The 12,476-nt window shown below is 46.0% G+C and overlaps 1 protein-coding gene across 1 annotated transcript in view; it reads right to left on the reverse strand.

Moving 5' to 3' along the window:
* Positions 1-221: 221 nt before the first annotated feature.
* Positions 222-12,476, reverse strand: part of LOC112236521 (lysosomal-trafficking regulator) — a 39,894-nt gene continuing 27,639 nt past the window's right edge. Inside the window, exons 14-17 of the mRNA XM_042305699.1 lie at positions 7,905-8,044; positions 7,729-7,826; positions 7,090-7,246; positions 222-1,608 (exon numbers count right to left, since the gene is read on the reverse strand). Coding sequence (XP_042161633.1) covers positions 1,398-1,608; positions 7,090-7,246; positions 7,729-7,826; positions 7,905-8,044 — 606 coding nt within the window. The 3' untranslated portion in view covers positions 222-1,397. The remainder of the gene's footprint in view (positions 1,609-7,089; positions 7,247-7,728; positions 7,827-7,904; positions 8,045-12,476) is intronic.

Genomic DNA, 12,476 nt, shown 5'->3' on the forward strand with positions numbered 1-12,476 from the left:
CTGGATCAAGCCACTACTTTAACAGGGCTGTGAGAGGAGAGCTCAGAGGACAGACTACACTGCTGTCTGGATCAAGCCACTACTTTAACAGGGCTGTGAGAGGAGAGGAGAGCTCAGAGGACAGACTACACTGCTCTCTGTCTCCCTGTAAGAATCAGTTGATGGCTGCAGTGCATTGGAGAGGGAGCCGTTTCAGACCAGTAAACACAAGGACAAAACTCAACAGCAAATCATTCTCAGCTTTCATTGATCATAAGAAATAACAACAACAACACTTTAAGGAAGCCAATGCAAAAACAAAGAGTGGAAACAAAATGACACAAGAAACAGGATTGATACAAGGCAGGAAACAGGATTGATACAAGGCAGGAACACAATGTAGTTAGTGCTTTCAAGCTATCACACACCCACACACACACCCACCCACCCATCGCAGTCTCCTTAATTCCAGCATGCAAGAAGAGGCCTTTAGGGCACAGACCAGGACATTACAGGCAACACAATCCACGTCATCCCAGATCCCCCTAGCTGGTTTACGTAGTCTAGAGTTCAGTGGACATGAAGGGTATCCCAGTCCCCACAGGACCATGCAGGGTCATCTCCAGGTAGGTGACAGATATGCAGCTTTTCCTGGTCTCTCAGGAATAAGAGCCGTCAGGCAGGTGACTCATGCAGAGAGACACATGCGTTGGCCGTCGAGGAGAGACGGGGCGGGTCTTCAACCCTCTGCTCTGGCTTTGGATTGGTCAGACACTAGCAGAGGCGGGGGCCTTCAGCCCTCTGGTCTGACTTGGGATTGGTCAGATGTTATGTAGCAGCAGCTCACCAGGACAGTCCAAACAACCAATCAAGTCATCAGCAACACATTTCAGAAGGAAGGAACATTATTACCATGACAACAAAACCAAAACATTCCAAAAGCAAAAAAATGTATATCTATCTATCTCTTTAATATCATATGTTAACGTCTGCTCGCTTGGAAATGGCTGTAGATTACAGGAGGTGGGTCTTAGGGTCTGAGCTGAGGGCTTCGATTGGTCGTCTGCAGCATGTTGACATGTCTGCCTCCGGGCAGAGGGGAGAGAAGGGGACTGACTGCTCATGGAGAGGTTCAGGCTGTTCTGTCCGCCTGGAGAACTGTGGTTATTGTAGTTTTGTCCCAGGGTAGTCTGGAGCAATGTGTCAGAAGATAACTATGGGTATTGTAGTTCTGACTCAACATGCCAGGAGGTCTGGGGGGCTGCCATAAGAGTAGAGGACTGTGGGTATTGTAGTTCTGTCCCTCATGCGGTCTCTCAGGGTAGTCTGGGGCCATGCGTCAGAAAAGGACTATGGGTATTGTAATCATGTCTCTCAGGAGGATTGTGGGTAGTGTAGTCGTTCAAGGCCCTAGTCTGTCAGCTGGCAGCGTAGCTAGAGAGGAAACTGTAGAACATGGGCAGTTTCATCCTCTGCTGGTCTCTCCTACACCAGGCCATGACCGTCCCCTCGCTGTTAGCTGTGTAGAGGTGGTGACCGTCACATGAATAGGTCAGGCTGATGATAGGCTTGTTCGACTTGGGGAAGGTGATCTCTCTCACTGGCTTCAAGTCCCACGTGCTCCACAGCCTGAATGATGAAAAAGAAGGAGGCCCTTTGTTATGTAACATTCAGGAAGCCCATTCATATTCAGAACATCTTCATGTCATACCCAGGTTTCCAGCCAATCGGCGACAGTCTTTCCACGCGCATATTAAAACATTTGCATATAAACAATATGAGCATTTTCCCAGAAGAGATGTTTTTTCATCATATTGATTTGTTTCAGATGAAAGGCTGTGATGACGTAGTGAACAGAAACAACATTCTTTGGGGAGGCTTTTCTGCAAAGGGGACCGGACGACTGCACCGTATTGAGGGGAGGATGGATGGGGCCATGTATTGTGAGATCTTGGCCAACAACCTCCTTCCCTCAGTAAGAGCATTGAAGACGGGTCGTGGCTGGGTCTTCCAGCATGACAATGACCCGAAACACACAGCCAGGGCAACTAAGGAGTGGCTCCGTAAGAAGCATCTCAAGGTCCTGGAGTGGCCCAGCCAGTCTCCAGACCTGAACCCAATAGAAAATCTTTGGAGGGAGCTGAAAGTCCGTATTGCCCAGCGACAGCCCCGAAACCTGAAGGATCTGGAGAAGGTCTGTATGGAGGAGTGGGCCAAAATCCCTGCTGCAGTGTGTGCAAACCTGGTCAAGAACTACAGGAAATGTATGATCTCTGTAATTGCAAACAAAGGTTTCTGTACCAAATATTCAGTTCTGCTTTTCTGATGTATCAAATACTTGTTCTCCCCACTGTATATAGTGGGGAGAACAAGTATTTGATACATCAGAAAAACACTGTTCCAATGTACCGAATAAAAATACAAGTTAAAATGGGATTCCATCTCAACTGTTTTCCGTTTATAATGAATGTTCCCTCTCTGGTCTTGGTACGTTCTCTCTAGCCAACAGAGACAGTGTGGGTAGACTACAGTTCCTTCAGGAAGTATTGGTACGTTCTCTCTAGTCAACAGAGACAGTGTGGGTAGGTAGACTACAGTTCCTTCAGGAAGTATTGGTACGTTCTCTCTAGTCAACAGAGACAGTGTGGGTAGGTAGACTACAGTTCCTTCAGGAAGTATTCACACCCCTTGACGTATTCCACATTCTGTTGAGTTAGTCTGAATTCAAAATGGATTAAATATATATTTTTCTCACCCATCTACACACAATACCCATAATGACATCACAATACCCATAATGACATCACAATACCCATAATGACATCACAATACCCATAATGACATCACAATACCCATAATGACAAAATGAAAACATGTTTTTAGACATTTTGGTAAATGTTTTGAACATTAAATTTAGAAATATCTAATTTACATAAGTATTCAATCCCCCCGAGTCAAAACTTTGAAGAAGCATATTTGGCAGCGATTACAGCTGTGAGTCTTTCTGGGTAAGGCTCTAAGAGCTGTGAGTCTTTCTGGGTAAGGCTCTAAGAGCTGTGAGTCTTTCTGGGTAAGGCTCTAAGAGCTGTGAGTCTTTCTGGGTAAGGCTCTAAGAGCTGTGAGTCTTTCTGGGTAAGGCTCTAAGAGCTGTGAGTCTTTCTGGGTAAGGCTCTAAGAGCTGTGAGTCTTTCTGGGTAAGGCTCTAAGAGCTGTGAGTCTTTCTGGGTACGGCTCTAAGAGCTGTGAGTCTTTCTGGGTACGGCTCTAAGAGCTGTGAGTCTTTCTGGGTAAGGCTCTAAGAGCTGTGAGTCTTTCTGGGTAAGGCTCTAAGAACTGTGAGTCTTTCTGGGTAAGTCTAATTCCACACCTTGATTGTGCAACATTTACCCATTATTCTATTCAACATTATTCAAGCTCCGTCAAATTGGTTGCTGATCATTGCGAGAGACATTTTCAGGTATTGTCATAGATTTTCAAGTAGATTTAAGTCAAAACTCGGCCAGTGTATATTTGGCCTTGTGCTTTAGGTTCTTGTCCTGCTGAAAGGTGAATTCATCTCAGTGTCTGGAAGAAAGCAGACTGAACCAGGTCTTCTAGGATTTTGCCTGTGCTTAGTTCCATTCAGTTTATTTTAATCTTAAAAAACTCCCCAGTCCTTAACGATTACAAGCATACCCATAACATGATGCAGCCACCACTATGCTTGAAAATATGGAGAGTGGTACTCAGTGATGTATTGGATTTACCTCAAACATAAACTTATGTCCGGAATTCAAAGTATTAAGAAAATAATATTTTCTGCCGTTTTAATTAAATGCCTTACTGCAAACAGGATGCATTTTTTGGAATATTTGTATTCTGTACAGGCTTCCTTCTTTTCACTCTGTCCTTTAGGTTAGTATTGTGGAGTAACTACAATGTTGTTGATCCATCCTCAGGTGTCTCTTATCACAGCCATTAAACTCCTTAACTGTTTTAAAGTTACCATTGGCCTCATGGTGAAAATCCCTGAGCAGTTTCCTTTCTCTCCGACAACTGAGTTAGGAATGAGGCCTGTATCTTTGTAGTGACTGAGTCTATTGATGCACCATCCACAGTGTAATTAATAACTTCACCAGGCTCAAAGGGATATTCAATGTCTGCTTTTTTTACCCATCTACCAATAGGTGCCCTTCTTTGCGAGGTATTGGAAAACCTCTGGGTCTTTGCTCGACTGAGGGACCTTACAGATACTTGTACGTGTGGGGTAAAGAGATGAGGTAGTCATTCAGAAATCATTTTAAACACTAGTGTTGCACACAGAGTCCACAACACTTATTATGTGACTTGTTAAGCACATTTTGACTCCTGAACATATTTAGGCCATAACAAAGGAGTTAAATACTTATTGACTCAAGACATTTCAGTTTTTAACTTGAAATAACATAATTTACATTTTGTAACAACAAAATGAGGACAAGTCGAGGGGTGTGAATACTGTCTGAAGGCTCTGAACACGAGGAGATTATTATGGAAAAAGAGACAGGTTATTTTTCTCTGTGAAACGGCAGTCCACATTTATCAAAAGGAGCATCAACACCAACATCATCATGTAACTCAGTTTATCACATGACTATTTGTGCAGAAAGGCGTTTCAGCCACAATTTCTCGCATAATTACTTTTACCGTCACGAAAGATCACACCGTATTTTGTTTTGTCGACATTTGAAAAGTTTATCGACAAATTTGAGGTTTCCATCAGACCTGTTGTGACATTCTCCAACGTGTACTTTACTCACATTAAACGTTTGGATGGAAACCTGGGTAAAGCTGGACAAGTGGTTTACAGCAGCGTAAACATATAAAAACTGCCACAAGGAGACAGACTCGTACACACACAGAGAGAGAGGCAGACTCGTACACACACAGAGAGAGAGACAGACTCGTACACACACAGAGAGAGAGACAGAGTCGTACACACACAGAGAGACAGAGTCGTACACACAGAGAGACAGACTCGTACACACACAGAGAGACAGACTCGTACACACACAGAGACAGACTCGTACACACACAGAGACAGACTCGTACACACACACAGAGACAGACTCGTACACACACACAGAGAGAGACAGACTCGTACACACACAGAGAGAGAGACAGACTCGTACACACACAGAGAGAGAGACAGACTCGTACACACAGAGAGAGAGACAGAGTCGTACACACACAGAGAGAGAGACAGACTCGTACACACAGACAGAGACAGACTCGTACACACACAGAGAGAGACAGACTCGTACACACACAGAGAGAGACAGACTCGTACACACACACAGAGACAGACTCGTACACACACAGAGAGAGACAGACTCGTACACACACAGAGAGAGAGACAGACTCGTACACACACAGAGAGAGAGACAGACTCGTACACACACAGAGAGAGACAGACTCGTACACACACACAGAGAGAGACAGACTCGTACACACACACAGAGAGACAGACTCGTACACACACACAGAGAGACAGACTCGTACACACACAGAGACAGACTCGTACACACACACAGAGACAGACTCGTACACACACACAGAGACAGACTCGTACACACACACAGAGACAGACTCGTACACACACACAGAGACAGACAGACTCGTACACACACAGAGACAGACTCGTACACACACAGAGACAGACTCGTACACACACACAGAGACAGACTCGTACACACACAGAGACAGACTCGTACACACACAGAGACAGACTCTCGTACACACAGAGACAGACTCGTACACACACAGAGACAGACTCGTACACACACAGAGACAGACTCGTACACACACAGAGACAGACAGACTCGTACACACACAGAGACAGACTCGTACACACAGAGAGACAGACTCGTACACACACAGAGAGAGACAGACACACACACAGAGAGAGACAGACTCGTACACACACAGAGAGAGACAGACTCGTACACACACAGACTCGACACAGAGAGAGACAGACTCGTACACACACAGAGAGAGAGACAGACTCGTACACACACAGAGAGAGACAGACTCGTACACACACAGAGAGAGAGACAGACTCGTACACACACAGAGAGAGACAGGCTCGTACACACACAGAGAGAGACAGACTCGTACACACACAGAGAGAGACAGACTCGTACACACACAGAGAGAGACAGACTCGTACACACACAGAGAGAGACAGACTCGTACACACACAGAGAGACAGGCTCGTACAGCTCGTACACACAGAGAGAGAGAGAGACAGGCTCGTACACACACAGAGAGAGACAGGCTCGTACACACACAGAGAGAGACAGGCTCGTACACACACAGAGACAGGCTCGTACACACACAGAGAGACAGGCTCGTACACACACAGAGAGAGACAGGCTCGTACACACACAGAGAGAGACAGACTCGTACACACACAGAGAGAGACAGGCTCGTACACACAGAGAGAGACAGGCTCGTACACACAGAGAGAGACAGGCTCGTACACACACAGAGAGAGACAGGCTCGTACACACACAGAGAGAGACAGGCTCAGTACACACACAGAGAGACAGACTCGTACACACAGAGAGAGACAGACTCGTACACACACAGAGAGAGACAGGCTCAGAGACACACACAGAGAGAGACAGACTCGTACACACACAGAGAGAGACTCGTACACACAGAGAGAGACAGACTCGTACACACACAGAGAGACAGGCTCGTACACACACAGAGAGAGACAGGCTCGTACACACACACAGAGAGAGACAGGCTCGTACACACACAGAGAGAGACAGGCTCGTACACACACAGAGAGAGACAGGCTCGTACACACACAGAGAGAGACAGACTCGTACACACACAGAGAGAGACAGGCTCGTACACACACAGAGAGAGACAGGCTCGTACACACACAGAGAGAGACAGGCTCGTACACACAGAGAGAGACAGGCTCGTACACACAGAGAGAGACAGGCTCGTACACACAGAGAGAGACAGGCTCGTACACACAGAGAGAGACAGACTCGTACACACAGAGAGAGACAGACTCGTACACACAGAGAGAGACAGACTCGTACACACAGAGAGACAGACCGGGAAGCTGCTCACCTGACCACTCCGTTCTCCAGTCCCCCTGTAATGACGTTGACAGACACGCCCTCCGGTTGATTGGAGAACGCCACAGAGCAGATGATCTCACGACAGTGGACGTGGCCAATCAGATCGCCGTTCACAGTCCACAACCGTAGGTCACTGCCCCCGCCCACTGGATGAACACAATAACATCATAGGTTAGAGGATGAGTCAGACAGACAGACAGAGACAGACAGACAGGTCCTCCCACTAGACTATATACAGTAACAGACAGGTCCTCCCACTAGACTATATACAGTAACAGACAGGTCCTCCCACTAGACTATATACAGTAACAGACAGGCCCTCCCACTAGACTATATACAGTAACAGACAGGCCCTCCCACTAGACTATATACAGTAACAGACAGGTCCTCCCACTAGACTATATACAGTAACAGACAGGTCCTCCCACTAGACTATATACAGTAACAGACAGGTCCTCCCACTAGACTACAGTAACAGACAGGTCCTCCCACTAGACTATATACAGTAACAGACAGGTCCTCCCACTAGACTATATACAGTAACAGACAGGTCCTCCCACTAGACTATATACAGTAACAGACAGGTCCTCCCACTAGACTACTCTATTTACAGCATACAGTTCCTCACCTGAGTCACAGACCGTAGCGATGTCCCCTGTGGTCTCACTGGCTGACACTGCGGTCACCGGGCTCTTGTGACCTGTCAGGCTCTGGACATAACACAACCTAACAAGACAAACAACAGGTCATTTTCCCCCTGTCTTTCATGAATAAAGCAGGGTCATTGTCACCACGTACACCCACCTGTTGAGGTCCCAGAGGATGCATGTTCCATCCCTGGACACAGAGATAAGGATGCTGTATGGTTTACACACATGGAGGCTGGTCACCTCAGAGCTGTGGCCATACAGGTGGACCCGAGACTCTACCTCCATCTCTGTAGGCTGCAGGAAGAGATGCACATGGAGGAGGAGGAGGGAGTTATATATAGGAGCATAAGACCAAACCTAAAAGCATAGAGAATGAAACATGGTTTGATGATGATGGAGAAGTCTAAGGACGTGTCATGACGCTGGCCTGGGGGTAGGTTTATGACAGTCATAAATACCTCTCCCCCTTTTTCCTCTCTCTACCCTATTGATGTGACTATTGCAAATCCCTTGGTTAACATAGAGATTCTGGGAACATCAGAAGGTGGGAGGAAATGAACCCTATTTTGGTAATCCGACCACTTGAACATATGCGTTTGTACTTAATGAATATGATGTCAGTTCGGTTGTCATCTGAGACATTCATCAATGATAGGATGACCAACTCTACAGTGGGAAGTCTACACATTATAGTTATCAGATTCACATGGAATTGTTGTGCAATTTAAATGTTTGAATATGAAATTATTTGTGATGGGATGAAATGTGATTTTAGCTTCTAAAATGTGAGATTTGGGTTTTCATAAATTAATTAGGCCCGACTCAGTGGCCCGCCCACGTGAAGAGACATAGGTTATAACCAATGAAACACGCCCTCCTCTCCCTTCCTATATAAAGCCTTGACGAAAATGTAACCTCCTGTTCCGAGGACGACGGTCCATACGTTAAAAAGGACTAACATGTCAACTACAGAACTAAGCCAACCTCAGTGTGAGCTTTAGTTGTGAATGGTATGAACTTTGAACTCTTATTCACTAAAGAAGTGAGACATCCTAGCCATTGAGTTAGCAACAGCAGCTATAAACGTGGGCTAGGAAAGGACAGACAGATTATCCCATCTACCACACAACGACGACACTACAACATATCCCATTCACCACCAGATAAATCTCTTCAAAGGACAAAGGACTCCGTTGGGCAACACGGCCATCCATCTACCACCAACCTATTGAAGTGCAGCTCTGAGTAAATATTTATTGCATTTTCCTTTTCCAAATGGGCGATAATTTAGAATGCATAAGATACTGTATTTTTACGATAGGACAGCTTCTCCCTTTGTCCCTCAGGCTTCCCGCTCTTTCACTCAAACCCAGCCCTTTTCTTTTGTGTAACAAGCTGTCATACTTGTTCTGTCCGCTAGGGCCGTTTTCCTTTATGACGTAATTTGTAATCAAGGTATGATTCATTCTGTGTATGTGTAATTGTGTGATTAGTTAGGTTAGGTTAGTTAGATTAGTTTTGTATTGCTGATTCAACTTGTTAGCCAGGGTTTGTGAAGATAACCAATAATTTCCAACTTTCAGATGAGACTGAATTAAGGTGACGATTAATATTGACTGCTATTGAGGTAAAAGCTGACCAGGTCATTAAGAGTTTATTTGGAAGATAACAGCTCTATAAATATTATTTCGTGGTGCTCCGACTTTCTAGTTAATTACATTTACATGATTAGCTCAATCAGGTAATATTAATTACAGAGAAAGGATTTTATAGAATAGAATGTCTTTTCACTTAATCTGGCATAGCCAAAGACACGACAGATTGAGAAATATATCTAATCAAAGACGCAGAGAACTAGACAACATAAATATACACCTTCAATATGGAGAAACATTGAAGCAATACACACTTAAGCAATACACACTTAAGCAATACACACTTAAGCAATACACACTTAAGCAATACACACTTAAGCAATACACACTTAAGCAATACACACTTAAGCAATACACACTTAAGAACAAAAAACGGAGCAGAAAATCAGCTGGATAGAATTCAGGAATCCATAGAATCTAACCACTTCTGGGAGAATTGGAATAAATGAAACAAACCTCATCAGGAGGAACTGGCTATGTGGAGAAAACAGCTTACAACCCTCTACAGCAATATAACAAAGAGCCCAGAACAAAAATAAATCATCTTTTGGAAAGACACCACAAAAAATCTGAGTAAACTTCAATGCTATTTGTCTCTAAACAGACAGTACATGGTGGCAGACTATCTGACCACTGTGACTGATAGAAAACTGAGGAAAACATTGACTAGGTACAGACTCAGTGAGCACAGTCTGGCTATAGAGACCGGTCGTCACAGACAAACCTGGCTGCCCAGAGAGGACAGTCTGGCTATAGAGACCGGTCGTCACAGACAAACCTGGCTGCCCAGAGAGGACAGTCTGGCTATAGAGACCGGTCGTCACAGACAAACCTGGCTGCCCAGAGAGGACAGTCTGGCTATAGAGACCGGTCGTCACAGACAAACCTAGCTGCCCAGAGAGGACAGTCTGGCTATAGAGACCGGTCGTCACAGACAAACCTAGCTGCCCAGAGAGGACAGTCTGGCTATAGAGACCGGTCGTCACAGACAAACCTGGCTGTCCAGAGAGGACAGTCTGGCTATAGAGACCGGTCGTCACAGACAAACCTGGCTGTCCAGAGAGGACAGTCTGGCTATAGAGACCGGTCGTCACAGACAAACCTGGCTGCCCAGAGAGGACAGTCTGTGCTCACTCTGCTCCAGGGGAGAGGTAGAGACAGAGATGCATTTCCTACTACACTGTGACAAATACTCAGACCTAAGAGAATATTTTTTTCCCAAAATTATAATTCAATACAAAGAATTTGAAACTATAAAAAATGAAGAAAAAATAAAAATATTTATTGGGTGAAAAGCCACAATGTGTCCTCCTGCCACAACCTGAGGGACAGCCAGTGAAAAGTGTAATGGAATGTCGATAATATTTCCCATCTTGTTTTGTTTTGTCTTTCATACCAGGTCATGTGTCTTCTCAGTCAGGTTGACACTGATCTACTACTAGGTCATGTGTCTTCTCAGTCATGTTGACACTGGTCTACTACCAGGTCATGTGTCTTCTCAGTCATGTTGACACTGGTCCACTACCAGGTCATGTGTCTTCTCAGTCATGTTGACACTGGTCCACTACCAGGTCATGTGTCTTCTCAGTCATGTTGACACTGGTCCACTACCAGGTCATGTGTCTTCTCAGTCATGTTGACACTGGTCTACTACCAGGTCATGTGTCTTCTCAGTCATGTTGACACTGGTCCACTACCAGGTCATGTGTCTCCTCAGTCATGTTGACACTGGTCTACTACCATTGCTTTAATGTATTGTTGTTCTCATTAATATTGTTGTTGTAGTTGTTGTTAATGGTAATCCCATGTCCACTACCAATATTATTATTGCTGTTGGTTCCACCATTTATTTATAAATAAATATAAATATATATATAATTGTTCTATAGGTATACTTTCACAATGTAAGTAATAATGAACTTGCCATGTCAATAAATTGAACTGAAACGGAGAGCGACAGAGAGCCAGACAGACAGAGAGCCAGACAGACAGAGAGCGCGAGACAGAGAGCCAGACAGACAGAGAGCGCGAGACAGAGAGCCAGACAGACAGAGAGCGCGAGACAGAGAGCCAGACAGACAGAGAGCGCGAGACAGAGAGCCAGACAGACAGAGAGCGCGAGACAGAGAGCCAGACAGACAGAGAGCGCGAGACAGAGAGCCAGACAGACAGAGAGCGCAGACAGAGAGCCAGACAGACAGAGAGCGCGAGACAGAGAGCCAGACAGACAGAGAGCGAGACAGAGAGCCAGACAGACAGAGAGCGCGAGACAGAGAGCGCGAGACAGAGAGCGCGAGACAGAGAGCGCGAGACAGAGAGCGCGAGACAGAGAGCGCGAGACAGAGAGCGCGAGACAGAGAGCGCGAGACAGAGAGCGAGACAGAGAGCGCGAGACAGAGAGCGCGAGACAGAGAGCGCGAGACAGAGAGCGCGAGACAGAGAGCGCGAGACAGAGAGCGCGAGACAGAGAGCGCGAGACAGAGAGCGAGAGACAGAGAGCGAGAGACAGAGAGCGAGAGACAGAGAGCGAGAGACAGAGAGCGAGAGACAGAGAGCGAGAGACAGAGAGCGAGAGACAGAGAGCGAGACAGAGAGTGAGACAGAGTATGCACTGTGGGGGTCTAGGGGGAGGGATAATGGTAGGTCAGTGGGTGTAGATGTGGAGGTGGACGGATGGAAGGATGGAGAGAGGACGATGGCTGGAGGGTGGATGGTGACTGAGGGTGTTGCCATGGAGACCCACGGTACTGTACTCAATGTGGTGCTGGTAAAGAGAGAGAGAGAGCGAGAGAAGCGAGAGAGTGAAAGAAAGGGGGAGAAAGAGAGACAGAAAGGGGGGAGAGAGGGGAGAAAAGGGGGAGAGAAAGGGAGAGAGAGAAAAGGGAGAGAGAGAGAAAAGGGAGAGAGAGAAAAGGGAGAGAGAGAAAAGGGAGAGAGACAAAAGGGAGGGAGACAAAAGGGAGGGAGACAAAAGGGAGAGGAGAGAGAAAAGGGAGAGAGAGGGAGAAAAGGGAGAGAGAGAGAGAAGGGAGGGAGAGAGAGAGAGGGAGAAGAGAGAGAGGGAGAAGAGA

Source organism: Oncorhynchus tshawytscha, linkage group LG24 (assembly GCF_018296145.1).
Source record: "Oncorhynchus tshawytscha isolate Ot180627B linkage group LG24, Otsh_v2.0, whole genome shotgun sequence".
Lineage (NCBI taxonomy): Eukaryota > Metazoa > Chordata > Actinopteri > Salmoniformes > Salmonidae > Oncorhynchus > Oncorhynchus tshawytscha.